This window comes from Rhyacophila brunnea, unplaced genomic scaffold, assembly GCF_057557595.1.
Source record: "Rhyacophila brunnea isolate RB1 unplaced genomic scaffold, BYU_Rbru_1.0 scaffold_4, whole genome shotgun sequence".
NCBI lineage: Eukaryota > Metazoa > Arthropoda > Insecta > Trichoptera > Rhyacophilidae > Rhyacophila > Rhyacophila brunnea.
In genome coordinates, this window is record NW_028233068.1 from 54,769,652 (window position 1) to 54,789,220 (window position 19,569).

A 19,569-nucleotide genomic window follows, 5' to 3' on the forward strand; every position below is an offset into this window, starting at 1 on the left:
GCTTTTGCTTAATTGTTAATTTTATACTTGCAATTTTTACAGGTTCATCTAGCTTAGGAGTACCAGGATCTATCCCCAAGTACTTGGGAGGTGTTCGAAATCAGCGAGACGTCACCGGGTTCTCTCCTCTAGTGGGACAGGGAGCCTCTCATACCATCATCACTCCGTCGTTCTCAATATCCATGGAGGATGATACGTCTAGGTAAGCATATTACTTTAAACTCTTTGATTTGTTATGCTTCATAAAATATCTATTTACCACTTCTATATTATGTTTATTAATATTAATAAACTGGATGGACTATATGAAAAGGAAAGTTCCCTCTTAAACTAGTCTAGAAATACAACTTAATCAGCCCGAGTTCGTTAACAGTTAATTTGAAAACAGATAAATGCAGATATAAGTTATAGAAAAATTACTTCTACCTATATTGCAATAATAATTGTCAATAATGTCATTATTCCAAATCTGCGTTCATGTATCTATATCATACTGTTAAAGCTGTCACAGCAGAATGTCATATTAATAATTAAAGTAAGTAATATGCAGTAATTTTAATTGGTTTATATACCTAATACAAAATACATTTTTTTATGATTTTATGGCACCTATCAGAAATGTAAATAGAGGTTTATGCTTATAACAATTATTTTGTTTTTTTTAGTGCCGAAACAAACAACTCATCCAGCGAAGCAGGCCACGCATCTCTTCCGATTACAATCGCATCGAACTCCTCAAAACCCCTCAACATCACGGCCTCATCGACAACCAGCTACACCATCACTCCGTCTTCGTCGATATCATCTTCAACACATTCCACTACAACTTCTCAAGGAAACTCGATGTCCGTCACGAGCGTAATACCGGTCACCTTGTCGAGTAACTTGGCTACTAGTGATTCGAATGCCGGCGTCGCCAATCCGATGATTGTAAGTGCGGGAAGCGGGTTTACAATGCCTCAAGTTGTCACCACTGCGAGTCCTGCCCATAAATACGTCAAGAAAAGTGCGTCCGCATCAGGACTATCGTTGATTATTCATTCAGGTGAGAAAATATTTTGCGTATTTCATTGAAATGAAATTTTTGTGCTTCTTCTCCTGTGGTCATTTTGTAAGAATGCTGTTGGCTGAACTCGTTGACGCCAAGCATTCCACATTAATTATATGTGTGTTTGTACAAAGATTGTGACCGATTATGGGAAACAGCCAGAGTAGTATTGAAACAATGATTTTTTGGATATTGGATATTTACATTGCAGTGGCACTAATACAATGCAATTAATGATAAAAGTTTATAACAGATTTTCCTCTCAGAAACATGGCATTAAAATTTTTAGGGTATAGTAGAACCTCGATATAACGGACTAATGCGCATGAAGGGGTGTCCATTAAAGCCAACAGTAGGTTTTCCTGCATCCATTCACTTTGAGTAAATAAATTAAACTGCTGTGCATCTGTGTGAATTAACGGCCAGTTTTGCAAACGTTAGTGTTACGTTCAGTCTACAAGCAGGATGGCATTATGACTCGAATTCGAGTGCGAGAGGTATGACGTGATTATCATGCGCAGAACATTGTTTACGAGCCGTGACACTTTAACAGGGTTAACATTAACAGGATGTTTTTTTAATAATTTTCACATTTGACCGGACATTTTGCACCTTACATATGAAGTCCGTTATATCGAGGTTCTACCGTACATGAATTTATTTTACATGCTTTGGGAATGTAAGGCGTGAAGTATATCTGTTATCAATGAAGACAGCTGCTTACTTTCGGGTCACTAGAATTTCATCTCGTAATGTAAACTGACATTCATAATCATGAAATACAATAACTTGAATTGTATTGATAATTTTCATTTATACCTCCTCAATAAATATTATGTGTATGAAATCCACAATTTACAACAGAAATTATTATATTCTAACAAATATTGTGGTATTTGTTGAATGCTAGATCAGTACATGATAACACCATGTCTCAGTAACCTATTATTATCCTAATCCATCATTGTAGATATATGCCGAGGATGACAGTAGATAACTTTATTTTGAATATATAGTGCTGATAGAATCAAACCGATACATTTGAACAAGCGTCATCCTTGATATCTTCAAAAAAATAAGAGAAATATTAATCCAAGTAAATTTAATGTCACACCCACGATAGCCGCGCGGCTTCAGCGTTGGCGTATTGCGTCGTGGGTCTCAGGTTCGAATCCTGGGTCTGACAAGTACACATATTGTTTTTCAATTTGTGTATGAGTCAGAGTATGGACCTAATAGGTCGAGCAAGTGGTTGACATTTCTCGTAAAAACAATATCTGTCAATACAAACCTCCACTCTGTGTAGGCCCATATGATTCTATTAGGATTGGACATGGTCGAAAAAAAAAAAATTAATGTTGTATATATTATTTCAAAGACCTTTTGACAGATGATTCGTATTGCTCTGTGGGCGGAGCACCCTCTCCTCCTGCTGGAAACACTTCAAGTACCAATTCCAGCCGAGACTCGTCGCCCTGTCGTGAAGGATTCACTCCACTGTCAATACAGCATTACGGGTAAATTTTTTTTCTTACCACTCCATCATTGTTGATTCAGGCTAAAAAAAAACATGTTAATATGTCATTCGATACAACAACAAAAAACCAGGTGTTTGTATTTTATTATGGTGTCTAATATCTGTACTATTCGTGTTTTAGGTTACTTCAAATGTCTAAGCCTCCGATGGTGATAAGAAGAGGTCCCAAAGGATTTGGCTTCACAATCCACACTATAAGAGTTTATTATGGTGAATCCGATTACTACACCATGCACCATTTGGTTTCGGTGAGATTATTGTCATAATATATAATTTAAACAAGTTGGCTATTTCCCAGTGTCATACAGGTGTCCTATAATTATTGTCAAATCTAGTTATCCTATCATATCTCAGAGACATCATTAAATTAAAAGACTGCCCCGAAGGAACTATAAATGTATCAAAAAAAATTTGAAGAACTACATAATACAGAATGGATCAAAGTATGCAAAATTTTGAGAACCTTTCATCCAAAAATTGGGATTCAACGGCTAAATGAATATCATTCTATCATACAAAGGAGGGAGATTTTTGAACAATGTATTAGAACATTTGTTAGCGTTTACAGAATCATTTTATTGTAGTTGAGTTGTAAAATATAAATTAATAATCTTTCTGTTGGCAGGCTGTGAGCGAAGGAGGTTCTGCGTGGCAGGCTGGTCTGCGGGCAGGTGACCTCTTGGTCTGGCTGAACGGCTCCTGTGTCGCCGGTCTTCTTCACACCCAAGTACTGCGACTGTTGCTGGCCAGCCCGAGGCAGGCCTCTGTCAGAGCGTTGCCACTCGATCAAACCACTATTCAGGTATGTATTCACTCACTGCGTGACATATTTATATTATCATGTGTTTAGAGATTTTATGTATGAAATCAATATAATATAAATGATAAATGACAAGGGGTTGTTACTTATATGTATATGTTTTCCCTCATATTACGATTTCGTATAATTTATCTACTCGTGATCATTCCAGTAAACTCAGATTAGTTGTCAAACAAATCTCTTTGAAGTGAAGAAAAAACAATATTGTGCTACGGTGAAAATTGATCAATGGTTCTTATAGCTCTGTAGTGCATTTGTATCATCAAAATATGCATCCATATCCTTTTCTGCATGCTGGCTGTTGGCCATTAAACCATTGTAACATTCAAATTAATTAGCTGAGTAAAACACAGTAGATGACATAATTAGCCAAGGTATCCACGTTATGAAATAATTAATGCATTCTGATTTATGAAGATGGACCATGATGTGTATTTGATTAATCTAGTGTTGGAATAATTATTAGACATGCAATATAATGTAATTCCTGTAAAATAACTTTAAAAGTGTATTAATTGATTAATACCATTGTCCAAAAGTGAGTTTTCGTTTCCTTTTTAGTTTACTAATATATTTTTTTATTCCATACACCATACTAAAAAAAAACTCATGGCACTCACTATGCCATTGTCATGCGCAAAAGACGAAACAAATCTATTTCTGAACACATTCCCTCCCAACACGTCCATGGATAGTACTGAACAGCTGGCAACAACGTTAACTCAAAAATTGTGGAATTAACAAATAGTTTGTTTCAAAACAATTCAATATTATTCAATTGCATATTTCCCAATTCCATTACTAGATACTAATACCTCAAAGGACTGACGTGAGTGTAGGGGGATTCATTAAGCATTATTTCAGGTTTGGAAAGTGAGGACATCATGGCAGACACAATTAGTTATAACACAGAAATTTAATTTATAATTCCGCGCAGAATTACGATTTATTTACACTAAAGCATAGACAAACATTGGTAATATTACATTGGTTTCATTTAATTAAAGGGATCTTAGTTTAGGCACGACACTGATGTTATTTTAGGGGTTGACCTCACGGTAGGTATTCACTGTTGTTAAGGTAGGCTAACATATTGTCCGATTAATTTGACAATTGAGAAACCTATTCCTCTGCGTCCGGTTTTTTTAGAGATGAATTGCCAACTGAATTTTTTCAAAGAGCATGTTGGTAAGAGAGCGGGAGATGCACCACACCGGGGTGCGAGATGAGGGGAAGCTATTCGGCCAACTAACTGTGAAATTCACCCGTCCGTCGTGCCTTCAAGATCGGATGCAGGTATCTGCAGTGTGCATATGAAAGGAACGTCTTGTAAAAACGCTTTTGTAACAAAAATGTTTGAAACATTTCGTTTGTAGTGCAGGGCTGGTAAACTTTCGTCAGGGTTATTCTAATGATGTTTTTAAATTTGTGGTTTGATATGGAGTTCTGATGCGTGATTTGAGGCATACTTTGAGGGGGAGGATATATTTGGTGACAATAGATACCACTTATTACAATTTCCTCTTCCTCTTTATGAAATCCTTTTATATACATTATCTATACTCCGCATAATTATTTAGTGCACCTTTGTTCATAAGTTTTAGATATAATGAAATGGTTTGTTACAGTCTGGTGGTCGCAAGCGAGGCGCTTGGGCGGGCCGTGCCGTCGGTCGAGGAGGCGGCGGGGGCGGCAATGTCGCTACCGGACCGAGGCGTGGGGCGGCTCCCGGAGAAAGGAGAACAGAACCTGAAAGAAGAAGAAGAGCTTCTCTCTTCAGAAGAATTTCAAGCAAGAGAGCCTCTGCTGAAATGCAGCAGGTTAACATATTTATTTATTACATAGACTTAATTATGTGTGAGATACAATGATGTCGACGTTATTTTAAACTAAATAATTATAACTCATCGTCACATAGTATTCCAAATGCGTTACTTGTACGAAAAGTATTTATTTTAACAACTGTCACTTATGTTCTTAAATTTTACCACTATGCTGGACATTGGACAGTCACTTGCTATCCGGCTGATTTTCATTGCATTAGTTTTGTGGCGCACAAGACCACTTACAAAACATATGTATTTATGACTAAGCATCTGGCTCTTACCTGACTTAACTATACTAAAACTATATGCTTCATTATTAAATTTCATACTGCAATTATTACATCCTCTTCCAGATGGTATCATCCGGCCTCGCATCTCCTGTCGGCGGAGCGCCTTCATCATCGGGCCCCCGGTTCGGCAGTCCTCCACAGCGCTTAGCCTTAAACGCACCGCAGTCCCTTCTCACGGTCGGCCCCAATAGCAATACTCCCACCACTCTCAGTCAACAGCCCAACCTTGCACCCGCCCTCACCGGAGGCGTAATAAACCCCTCCAATTCTGGAACTATGATCGGGGAAGGGGGAGTTTCAGCGAGACCGGCTTCTCCGGCATCCCCTGCAACTGAAAGAGCTCCATCGCTGATGGGCGATGCTGGCAATTCGCAAAAGGTCGCGCACCACTATCAGAGGTATGTATGCTAATTGGACAGCTTTCGAATGAAAATTTACATTGAGCTTATAATGGGTTTCATAATACAAAATTGCACCACTTTTTTTGGAAATGAAATAGTTTGGTGCACAATAATAATGACTGATTGATTAGTTGTAAGTTTAACAACCCCTGTTGATTGTGACTTTAATGGTGCCAAAATTATGGGTCAATTGGCACTGATAATATTTTGAATGTTCTACAATCTACGGCAATAAATTCAATTGCTTTTGATTCAGTGGTGGTCCCTGATGCAATTCTTCACTCTGAGGTTTCAGGTCCATTTAAATGTGATAATAAAAAAATGTTAATAAATTATGGGGGTTGCTTGAAAAATAATATTATTTTTAAGGTACCTATGTTGTATTAATTTAATTACTTCAAAATGTTTACTAATATTTATGTCAATAAAAAACTCACAATATAAATGTTATTTCATTCTTTCATTTTATGTATGATGAAACTTCTTGAAAATGTTTACATAAATATGTGAAAAGTCTTGTATAAATATTACATTATTGATTATTTTTTGGTAAAATATAGTCACGTTATAAAGTCTACATAATATAAACCAATAAAGATATTAACAATATTCAAATTCATAAGTTCATTATTATATTAAAATACGTAACTTTGTTTTTATGTTTTACCATTCACATTTAATCAAACTTACTGATAATTTGGTATTAATCCGATAGTAAGTCTTAGTTGAAAATTTCATTTACATTACATCACCATGTTCCATCCTAAAGGGATCATAATATACAGGCCACTGCAGAGTAGAAGTTGTATTAACAGTTTTTAAATAAAATTCATTTAATCAATTGGATTTGGATTTTTGTAAGTAATCATTCGCCCATGACGCCCACGGTGGCCGCGCGGCTTAAGCGTTGGATTATAACGCCGTGGGTCCCAGGTTCGAATCCTGGGTCTGGCAAGTACACATATTGTTTTTCAATTTGTGTCTGCCAGGGTATGGACCTAATAGGTTGAGCAAGTGGCTGACATCCATTTCTCGTAAAAAAACAAAATCTGTCAATATAAACCTCTACTCTGTGAAGGCCCATATGATCCTATTAGGATCGGACATGGTCGAAAGAAAGAAGAATCATTCAAAAAGTCTATGGCAACCTATCTTTATTTAAATCAATACGTCAAGAAGTTTCATTGTACTGTTCTAACAAAACGTTAATCTTCGCTTAAAGCATTTCTCTCACATACCGACAAATCTACATTAAAACATTTCTTCTCTCTCTATCAAACTAACCCGCATTGGACATCCACTGCCATCGCGCATCATACATCATCATTCATGACACGTGGACCATGCCTGCAGACCCTCAACGCTGCACGGCTTGAAGCACAAACTCGGTGGAGGGGGAGGGGGGGCAGCGGGTAAGAGCGCGAGTGCCAGGCGGAAGTCTGCCGGTCACATCCCGCTCTCGCCTCTGGCCAGGACGCCCAGCCCGGGACCTGTCGCCTCCAGTCCGACCAGGTAAGGCTGCCTATTGGTTATTGTGCAGCAACGTACTTGTCGTTTGGAATATGGCAATAACTGCCTGTCATCGCTACATACATATTCAGTTTTAGTGTAAGGTTACCACCAATGACAATTTTGTGTCTGCAAATTTTTGTAGTATTCACATGGCGAAATCCTGTATAGTAACAAAATCAAAAAACCCTCAAGATGACATTTTATCATATTACTCATACATTTAGACGGTTCGCTTAGATCAGCGTTTCTACACATAAAAAAACACATTTTTCTCGTTGCAAATCTCTTCTCCAAATTCAAATTTGAATTCTTCAAGAAAATCAAGATGTTGAGAATATTGGAAAAGAGTTGTTTTTCTCCACAGTTAATATCCAAAATTCCAACTTACTAATAAAATAAAATATTTCTCGAATTTAAAACGTTTACTTATTTCCTTTGATAAACATACTTCATTTAATTTTTTGAATTAATTAGCAAGGAATGCAGTTTTGGATAACCATAAAATGTTTGTTAACCGAAATCGATGATCCATAAAATATGCCAACAACTCTTGGCGCAGTTCAAACATTCTAACGAGGACTTTACCTTGTTATGCCACAGGACTTTTTTTAATGCTAAAGCAAAGCCGAACAGTGATTAGATTACCCATATCTTCATATCTAACAAAATAATAATCTGGACCGCATCGTCTAGCACAGTTTTTAAGGGAATGGGACGACTGGCCTCCGGACAATTGGACGCCGCACTGTCGTAAATACGTGTAGACGAGGTATTTTAATCAGTTTCTATCTACTACTTACTAGTTTGAATTCATTTTACTCTTAACATAATGTATTCTTTATCGCGGATTGAGAATTACCATGCCTAAGGCTTCATATAAAATAAAAAACTCTTTTTTCGTTGGAACTTAAACATATGCACGATTAAATCATTGTTTACGTCTGCATATTTACATTCTTACCAACTATTAAATCATAATATAATCATTGAAGTATAAATAATTATATTGAATATTTTTTTTAAAGTACCTATAAGTACCTAACGTCTATTTATTTTCGAATTCCGTGGCGTCCAGTTGTCCGGTGCCAAATCGTCCTAGACCCGTTTTTAATGTGTTTTAAATATTTTTAGCTTGACTTCAATCGTTTCATCAATGTTATATCTTACAAAAACCAGATACATACCTAATATGTTTTGTAAATATTGAATTATATATCTTATCATTGTCCTTTTTCTTTATTAAGAATTAAACACATTTGTATGTTTCTTTTAAAAAGTATGTGATACTTAACATATCCATTACTTGAAGAATATACTAAAACCATCCTAGGGCTTCTGAATTGGCTTTTTTATTTGCGCTATGTTTATGTTCCCATACGTTGCCAAGTGACGTAAATCGAACTATCGAAAAGAAAATAATTTACCATAATTATAATATTCCCAGAACACCTACAATAAAATTACTTTATCTCAGAGTACCTATATATATTATTATGTCTTGATACTAAACTTCATGTTTCTCTTATTTACATCTTAAATTTAATATTACTTTGGTTAGTATCACATTGGTGATCTGTTCAAACCATATTGAAATATTCAAGGGAAAACTGTGATAGGATTTCTAAAGTAATTCCATCATAGCTATTTAAATATCGTTCAGTTCCCCCTTTTCCAATTAATAAATGTTATCACTTATCACTACAATGTCTTTATGTTTTCCCTTTTTTGCTTATAGGTCCCTCAGTATTGATTGTATTATTGTTTCCATGTCGACTACCAAACTATAAAGTCTTTCTTCTCTCATCATCAGGTAAATTCTGTCCGAAGAAGTATGACAGTTTTTTTCCTGCATTGCTTGTCCCCCGCCAGAGTTTTTGCCGAATTTCGGCCAGTCACATCCTCTCTATGTTTTACCTACCATTTTTCAAAAACCATAACAAAAATTAATGATTTATTTGCTTCCCTATTCTTGCATAAAGTTTTGACCTGGATGTTACAGATTTCCTAACATCCAAAATGAAAATCTGTTTTTACCTCTGATGTGTAACTACAGAGATTGTGTCGTTTTCACTTGATTTTGTTCTTTTGTGACTTGTACATTCTGACATTAATTGCCTGCATTATTGTGGCCCTTTGAGCATAGACTTGTCTGAATAAAAAAGAGTTTTATTACATGCTTTGATTGATTGATTCTTTACAATTGAGATCTTTTTAATTTTTGAGTGATTTTCAAATGTTGTCTGGTGACTAATATATTATTACTTATTTAATTCCTTATCTTTGATTGTGAAAATCTTTCGCTTAATGTTAGTTTTTGTGATTAAAAAAATAATGTATTTCACGATTTTACAGCTAATTGTGATTATTTGTCACAAGAAAAATTATAAAAATATACTTTATTTTCTGCCACAAAATATTGAAAATTATCTTGTTATAAGCATTAGGCTTAGTGAAAGTGTTAATATAGTGTAAAATAATTATATTGAAATATTGCAGATCTCCTTCTCCACTGTCATTGTCAGTGGTGACGTGCCATCACTCGGGGGGCGGGGGAGGCGTGTCAGGCGGAGGAGTGTCGTCGGGCCACCGCGGACGTGATCATCATCCGCGGGGTCCGGCTCCGTCCAGGGCATGGCCTCGAGAGCCCGCTTCGCCTTTGCTGAGAAGGGCTCTCAGTCCTGACAGGTAATGATAATGTTTATGTTTATAATTTAGTATTTAAGCGTGGGTACATTTTTTATCCGATTTGTTTTTAATGCGAGAGGACATCTAAGGGAGTTTCAGTTAACAGAAAGAAGGACAAGTAGTTACTAAGTGTTAGTATCCATTCCATATATTACCTGTTCCTGACCGCAACCATGATATATTTTCAGGCTGCATCCACGGTCAGCAGAGAGCAAATGCGCCCTCATTTCCCCACTGTGTTGTGCACAGGCGGCTTCCTCCGTTTCATCGGTGCCCGCACACTCCCGAGGCAAAGGAGGATCGGCCCTCTGGAGACCTCTGGCTTCCGCCGCCTCGGTCACTCCGTCAAACCAGCAGGCCGATCGAACGCCCGAGCCGCCCGACCAAAGTAAACACCAACAGTTCGGGGGCTCCGTGCAGCATTCTCTCGGCCCCTCTACCAATTCGAGCTTCGCCGTTGTGATCCCGCAGCAGAAATTAACTCAAAGACCCACTCCAGACAATAATACTGGAAATTATAGCGTCGACTTATGCCACGACTTGCTGCAACCCGGACAGACAGTTCAAGATATCACCGGACAGTTTTCAGTATTAGACAGCAGTCAAGCTCGGTTGTCGCTCAGCTTAGCCGCTCCAGGAGAGTTTTTACCGAGAATCGCCGAAGAGAAAGATTCCCCCACCAATGCAGCCGCCGTTCCCATACACGACAGCCAATCGATCGATCAGAAAATTAGAGATTCCGATTGTCAAGTTATGTTTATCGATCAGAAAGGCACTTGCTCGGTTGAAAAAACAAGAAGAAGCAATTCTAAGACTGATTTGGATGCGTCATTCGGATGCCTGGATGATACGTACGATTCTCCTTTGAACTCGTCATTAAACACGACTCAGAATTCTATTTTGAATTTTTCAAGCGACTTCGATACAACGGCAGATCTGTCTAACATATTGGATATTTCAAATATTTCTGTTTACAGTGTTAAACATGATAACTTTGAAGGAAAATCGTTTGACTACGATGATTCTAACACTGTCTATAATATTAGTGTACTTAAAGATGATTCAGGAAAAACTTTACACGGTAAACAGACGAGTACGGAAGATTCCACCTGCAGCGCCGACGGTGCGTTAAGTAAATCCAGTTCAGTGTCTATAGATTCCGTCGTCAGTAAACCTTCGAAAGATAATGTAGATGTTGTCACTACCGTTGCGGAAACGGTAGCCAAGATGACTAGTAAAGGAAGCCAAGCGTACCAAAAACCGGTCGATTCTATCGTTACAAAACCTGAATTGACTAGATCTCCTTCTTTGGTCGGCCAAATTACCTCAAAGCTCGAGAGCTTAAATTTGAAATCTGTCCAAGAATCGAATCAGTATTGCAAATCACCAAAAGGCACAAGCGAAAGCCAGCAGAAGTTCTTCAAAGGGAAAATGGAAGGACAAACACATGTAACCGATGCTCAGAAGAAAGTCAATAAGACTTGGGAAGATTCAGAACCGAAAAGTATTAATAATAGTATGAGTAAAAGTACAATCGTTGCGGAATCAACAAACAAGCAGGACGGTATCAATTTTACCAATAAGACTGATCAAGGAATGAGTAAAAGCTATGCTGCGGTTATTAAAAATGAAACTTGCGTCCTGAAAAGCAGTCCTATCGTTGTGAAGTCAGAACGTGTTATTATAAAACAGGAATCGTTTGAAAAGCGTGATGCTAAAAAAGTTGAATCTAGTGGCGGGAAAAACGCAAAGAGTATTGACGATAATGCAAGTGTCAAGAAATCAGAATCCAAAGGGAAAGATGAAGATGACATAAAAATGAAATCAAAAAGTGCGGTGACGTCATCGCCCATCAAACAAGTGGAGAAGAATCTCAAGAATGTGAGTGAGTTAAAAAAATCCAGCAGTGACTTTATGGAAACTCATAAATCAAAAAGTAAGGATGGTGGTAGTTATCAAACTGATCAAATCAGATCTCAAAACGATAAGGCGTCGTCTGAGATACATCTGCCGAAAGTTGGAACGTTTCCGATGAAGTTTGAGGGAGTCACTGTTAGGAATCAGCAGCAAGTCGACGGTAAAAGTAGAAAAGACGACAGTAAAGGTGTAGCCAAAGACAAAACTGTCGACTTTATTCCTTGCCTCAGTGCGGATTGTGTTAGCAAAGGCGTCACTGAAAATGTTTTAACGCGAAGAGTGGGAAAGGACTCTTCTTCTTCGAGCGGTTACAGCAAAGACTGTTCATCGTCAGGACAGGTCAGCAAGCCTTCAGATAACGAGCAGGGAAGTAATTCCTCCAAGAAAGAGTCCGCCATTAGCTATGCTGAGAAAATGGTGAAGAAGAAAAAATGAGGATTGCTTTTTTTCTGGAAGCAATAAATAAATAAATTGTCAGTCTGAAACGAATCTTCTATTTTGTAACAGTTTTATTTATTGTCTAAATTTAGTATAATAAATAGCACAGTTCTTTTTTTCTTGATAATAAAAATAATTTAATTTCTTGTCATTTTTAGAGCAATCATCAATATTTATCAATTTAATTGTAGTTATAATACCATTACCATTAAATATAAATTAATATTTTAGTAACTAGCTACGTATGTTATGAAATTTAACGATTTAATATATTTCTTATTAAATCATATTGATAAAAATCGAATCACCTTCATAGAAATTACATCACTATTTTCTCCATAGTCATTTAATATCCTCGCAAGTTTTCTCTGCTTTTTAATCTGCTTTTAGAAAACTTAAAACCATAAGTGAACACAAATATCAATTTTATATTGTACATGTGCACACATGTGCTGACATTGAGTTACAGAAATCGTAGTTATGCTTCTATTACTTCTAACTTTTGAATAAAAATATAAATTTACGAATTAAATAAAAATCTTGCGTCCATGTTGGATAATTCTCTCGTATTGATTATTGTTCTTTAGGTGCAAATTGGTGTCAAGCTACATTTATAAATCACTTTTTCATTTTTGCTTTTTAGAATGTTTAGTTATTAATAATTAAAATCTTTTTGGCATTGCATTGCTTACAATACTGATTGAATCTAATGAATAAAAATAACAAACTTGTTCTTGAATTTTTTTCAATTAATGATTGTAGAAATTATAAATATTTACTTAAAATATGAAAAACTTACTTTTTATTCATTAGGAGCAATATATATTTTTTTTTTAATTTTCTAATAGAAGACGTATCTGCTGATTGCTTTCAGAAATAAAGGCATGGCCATTTTAATAATAAGTTAATTTAAAATGAATATATCAATTATTAATATTATAATTATTTATTAGCGACGTCAACGCTGATTGCTTTCTTGAAAATGCTATAGACAATCATTTGTTGTTGAAATTCAAATGTACATACAATATGGTAATATCAAAAGTTTGTATATTCTTGTGGTAGGAATGTTATATCAAAGGAAGTATCCATAGTTTTTTCCAGTTCCATCCTGAAGTGCCATGGAATATTCCAATATTTTCACTGAAAAAATTGGCTTCGGATTTGGATTTGAAAAAATATTTTTGTGAAAACACCTATAATAGAATCTACACATAGATATAATCACCAGATGATTATCTATTCATCAAAGAATCAATTAAAATTGGACACGTCAGGAGATTGATATTGTATGATATTTAAAATCTATAAATGTACCTAATCCTATAAATTGTGTGGCACATGTAAATTGTCAATGATTTTTTTCTGCAGAAATGTATGAGAAATTTGGAATATGTTGCTTATCGCCATAAGCTTGCGTAATATGTAATGACAACTGTATTATATCTGTACAAATTTTATTTTGATGCTAATTCTGCCATCTTTTAAAATTACTTGTAGCATTTAAGGACATAAGCAATCAGACGAAAATCCTTTTGATAAATTCTGTTATGAATTTCTTATGTAAGAATACATGATCAGTGTGAAGACTTTTTACTATGCTATTTTTCAAGGCCTTTTTATCCTGAGCGAATCTATAAAAAGATGAATTAGAGTCAGTCATTAAGAGTATTTAGCTTCATGCCCCCACTATGTGTGAATCATTCACAGTATTATTCCTATCTACAAAATTTATCGCAACTGTAATCATTTACACTCTTGCTAGGACCCCCGAATTGTGAATTAAAATTATTTTTTTAAACGCACGTTTTATACATATGAATTTACAAAAAGGGTGAAATCGGCAAGTAAAACAAGATGTTGAACAGTCCAGAAGATTTATGGGCTTGAATGATTTTTGGATATGGTTATAAAGGGCACATGACTTTCGTAATTCATAATCTCTAATTTTAATAAGAAAGTGTCAAAGCATTCTACATTCATGATTCATCGTAGAAGTTTTCTATAATCAATTTCTTTATCCATAAATTGTTCTTGTAAATAATATTTAATACAAATTTCTTTTAAATATTTGGATAAAATCATTCTTGTACATAATAAATAAATAAATTTTCATTGGAGTTTCGGATAATACAGAAAGTAATATATTATTATCAAAAGATATTGGCTAAACTAAACTTTGTTAAAATGCTTGCATTAAAACTTATCTCATAATTATAATTGAGAAAAATTTTAACACACTATGTAAAGGGAAATCATCGTGTAAATAATGTTTTATCGGCAAATGTCAATGAATTATAATTACATAATATAATATATTTTTTATGTACTTACGAAATGGACATTTCAATTATTCATAATATGCCATTAAGTTAATGAACAATTTTGAACATATTTAAAGATGAAATTGTCTATAAATTATTGACATATTTTTCTGTAAACATGTAAATATTATTTTGGTAAATTGAAACAGAATATTTTATTATTATCGGGATATATAAGTATCGAAAGACAGTGGGAGGTGATAAGCATTCTGAGATGGTAGGAATAAAAAAGACATTGGCAGATTATGTTTCAAATATTGTGTCAACCCATAAGAAGAATAGTCTGATTGATCCACAAGAATATCATAAATTACTATTACATATTCATTAGTCTTTTCAGAATGAAGTTTAAGGAAATCATTTAATGTTTAAAAATAATCGACGATAGAGTTGAATAGATTGTTGATTAGAATCTAGATTTTCTTCTGTCTTATGTCTTTTCTGATGATAATTCATAAATCATTTTATTAATTCTTTTGAGATGACACATTTTTGCTGAAGTCAAGTGTAAATAGATTATTATAAAATTAATACTATCGATTTAAGTTTTGTACTATTCTTGAGTACTGTCAATTTACTCAAATGGAATAGTACAAAACTTAAATCAATTAGATAGCAATGCTCATCCCGCATGACTCTGCATGCAGATGACACCGTTCCTGTGAACTGAATGCACATGGTGAGAATTGTCACAGTGTATTTATTGTGTATGGAATTTTTCAAATCACTCTCCTACTGGTTGGTAACTTGGCTAATATGAATTAGTATACTTATTCTGTCTAAAGATGAAATTGTTATTGGTTTCTGGGATTAATGGTAGATGTATGGTAGGAAGCATTGTTAAATTATTATTTATTTAAGAATTTGTGCAGTAAATGAATTGAACATGAATTTTATAGTAGCCTACTTTAGTTAATCATTACCTACTTCATAAAAGAAGTGTATACAGTAAAACCTCGTTTCCTCCTGGGGGAAAAATATTAAAATTAAAAAAAAAAAAAATTTGATTTTCATAAATATTGTTTACGATCATAGATGTGCCTACCAGATTTCCGGTGCCATGTATGTTGATGGGTCATCAAATGTCAGGATTATTTTTACCTTCTTAAAATAAGTGAATTATGATGTTTTAAGAAAAGTCTGTCACAATTTTCAATGACTGGCTAATGAAATAGTGTACTTTTTTACGATTCATTGAATATTTTTATATGCCGGGAAATAATTACGAAATTCGAAATTAAAGGTATTGTTTTATATGAAAATAATGTTCAAGGGCCTTTGTTTTCGCGAAAATTTCGAATTACGGCGAATTTCGAATTATCCATGTTCTTATTAACGAGGTTTTACTGTACTTTAGTTAATCATTACCTACTTCATAAAAGAAGTATATATTTTAAATTTGAAAACTGTTTCTCTGGTAATTATAAATCGCTTTGAATTATTGACCTACATATTATTTTAAATAGATCCCAGGAATTGTGAGACTTTATATTTTTAAATCACTCGTGTTACTCGTAAATCCGTTAAGTAAATTTAATAAAAATAGCAATTAACAGCGATTTCTTTTGTATATAACGTTGTCTTTGATTAATTTACTATGTTTTGGGAGATAAGGTAAGGACGGATAATGTGTAAATATTGATATTTTTTTATTATTTGGTTCCTTTATTATTTATCCTCATCGTTTTAGTAGCTGTTAAAACACTATCGTGCAATGAAATTTACTTGTAATGTTATTTATTACATTAGCTTAGCTTATTCATAGTATTTTGAAAATAGCACTTTGTAGTGATGTGTTCAAGGCTAAGCCTTTTGTCACTGAATGTTCACATGCATAATAAATAGTTTACCAACTTGGTGTTTGAGACTTTTCACAACTCATTTTGGATGTATAATTGACTATTTTCATATCAAAAGGTACATATTAACCACTTGTGACTATTTAGTTGCCGATTGTGCTCTCATGTCAAATATCTACCCCTTGGATCATCCAATGTGTTACAGTATACTGGTGTCTGTCAGTTGCTAGGTTTGTCGTGAAAAATTGTCTCCTACTGATTTCAGACACCAAAGAAATCATGAGAAAAATACATATATCTTATAAAAACGTACATCCTGGGCTAATTAGAAAGTAATATTCAAACGCTAGTATTGTCACTAATTGCATGACAATTTTTTTTCCAATAGAGACTAATATATTCATTCAGCGTGTCACAGTGTTTGATTTTGTAATCATGCCTAAGTCGCCTATGGAAAAAGGGTTAAAAATCCTCAATCCAATGTATGACATTGCTTTAAATCTGTTCTTGATAATGTCATTGTATGTTAAAAATCTTGTAATTTTTTGTGTTTTACTATCTTATGTCTATTGAAGTATGCATACAATATTATTGTGGTACCTAATTGAGATTGAATAATATTTAAAAAAAACATTGTGGTACGGAAATCACATAAACACGAAAATGACAGTAGTTTTTAGACAGAGCCTCAATATGAAATACAAAGAGCAAGCAATAAAATAATATGTCAACATCATTATAAGATAGTCCTGTGTCATTCTGTTCAGTTGCGTATACTTTTTGATTGATAATTTTTCACTTAAACTTTTATACATCCACATACACCTACCTACATTAAAAATAATATATTTGTCATAATTCTAGCATCAGTATACTATTACAGTATCTCATTTGTTATAATATGTATCTTGTTAGTTACATAAAAAGTTAAATTTCATAATTAAGTTAAAAGTCAATGTAATCACTGTATTCTTTGGTTTATTGAAGTTAACATACAATATATTTTCTATGTTGTTTATTATTACATTTCTTATTTATTCTATTATAAACAGTTTCACATGAATATTACCTATGCTTAAAAGCTAACAAAATATATTATGTTGTTTTTCATTAGTTGCTAATAATAACAATTATTGCATTCCATACAGTTTTTCTTTATTTTATTTTTTTTTCAAATTATTGTGTATGTCTGATTTTTTTTTCTTTTTGTAAATATATCAGTGTTGTTTTCATGTTTTTTGTTTTATTTTTTATTTTCATAAACACTATCGAAGATTTGTTTGGTCTGTGGTATAATTTAGTCGGATCAACCTTTACAAATCAGAAATCAAAACAGCGACGTATGAGAAAATTTATTTATTCATTGTAAGAAAATGAAATTCACCTCTTCTATTCTGGAACCCTTCACTACTATCCAATATAGTATTTAGAGATGATCCTATTACGACTTCAGTTTAATAATGAAACTACAATAGCAATAGAAACAAATCATTGATGCCCATTGTACACAACCACAGGACAGATTAATAAATAGAATTTCGATAGGCTATTCCCCAATACAGTACATTTTGACGCAGGGTTTTGAATGTGTGAGTGACTAGGAAAATGAACCACACATAGACGTCCAATAGTGTGTTGCTATTTCAAATACACCAATATTGAATGAGCTTCAGTGCATACAACGAGAGCAATAAATTGTCAGAACGAACGACAAGTGTTTATCCCATATTCTTCCGCATTCGAGATCGGTTGCCTGTTTCTCCACACCTGTTAGGTATTTCAGTTTCCATTATTTCTGAGTTCCCTGTACACAACTAATGTGGAAAAAAAATTCGACGAATAATAAAAAAATAATATTCGACCTAATTCTATTTATTTTTTCAGTACCTACTCCTCATACAATAGAACTAATTATCAGTGAACTTACTTACTTAGACCCGGATTCATAGAATAAAAAAAGAAACAACTTTCTGGCACTATTTTATTTAGCACTACAACACCGGCTATTGCACATGGCCTGCATTGTGATTATGAAGTAACGGTAAGAACCAAGTACAGCCATAAAGATAAGAATTTCTATAATCGATAAATTAATACAGGGTCATTTTATTGGAGAAATGATTTATATAATATGCTCATTAAAAATTCTTTCATCTGAAGTAAATCCAAAGTGGCTCAAAATCACCCCATATTTTTAGTTAAGATAATAGCTAGCATGCTTATCTTATTTAGAACATAGTAGAAAGTCAAATTCTATAGATTTAGAGAAAAATCGACAAAAAAGTAATGAACTAATTTGAGTAGTTAGAAGAATTTTATGTAGAATATTGTGTAGGTCATAAATAATAGATTATTGTATTCTACATAGTTCTAAGTATCACAAGTTCATTATTTTCTCACTAGAGGTCACTGCATTCGCTAATTTGAAAAAAATATCGCCATCAAATTTTACTTTACAATATAGTAAGTTTATTTACTATCAATCAAATGCAAACGATTTTACAATGACGTTAATTATTATAAAAACTCTTCCTTAAATTGTATTGAAGAATTTGTGGAATGAACAATGCTGTCATATATAAATAAGTTTGTTCATAAAAAAATAGTTCAATTTAATATGATACCTAATTCTTTCTAATAATATTAAGTAGGTACTTACGTACCTAGGTATACATATTCTCTTCAGTCAACTCTCGAATTAAACATCTAAATCGTAATTACTCTATTTATGCGAATATACAATGAACTATTTTTAAAGACCATCGAAAAATATTGAAATATTATGAAGTAATGTCAACCTGCCAATTTAATATTAGATAACAATAATTATTGTTCTCAATAATAGAATAGTAATTATGTAAAATCACCTTTTCCGTAAGATCTTGGTAAGTAGGTAGGTATATTGAAGTTTGAATATTCAATTAGGTACCTATCTATTTCTTTGGGAAAAGATTTCATCAACTTAGCATTTT

General features: G+C 33.8%; 1 protein-coding gene across 1 annotated transcript in view; it reads left to right on the forward strand.

Annotated features, from left to right (window-relative positions):
* The window catches only part of dop (microtubule-associated serine/threonine (MAST) protein kinase dop), a 128,435-nt gene extending 115,462 nt beyond the window's left edge, over positions 1-12,973 (forward strand). The window contains exons 23-32 of the mRNA XM_085954951.1: positions 43-202; positions 666-1,045; positions 2,427-2,565; positions 2,707-2,833; positions 3,211-3,387; positions 5,034-5,225; positions 5,585-5,919; positions 7,276-7,434; positions 9,931-10,119; positions 10,308-12,973. Of these exons, the coding sequence (XP_085811077.1) occupies positions 43-202; positions 666-1,045; positions 2,427-2,565; positions 2,707-2,833; positions 3,211-3,387; positions 5,034-5,225; positions 5,585-5,919; positions 7,276-7,434; positions 9,931-10,119; positions 10,308-12,471 (4,022 nt within the window). The 3' untranslated portion in view covers positions 12,472-12,973. The remainder of the gene's footprint in view (positions 1-42; positions 203-665; positions 1,046-2,426; positions 2,566-2,706; positions 2,834-3,210; positions 3,388-5,033; positions 5,226-5,584; positions 5,920-7,275; positions 7,435-9,930; positions 10,120-10,307) is intronic.
* Positions 12,974-19,569: the final 6,596 nt, after the last annotated feature.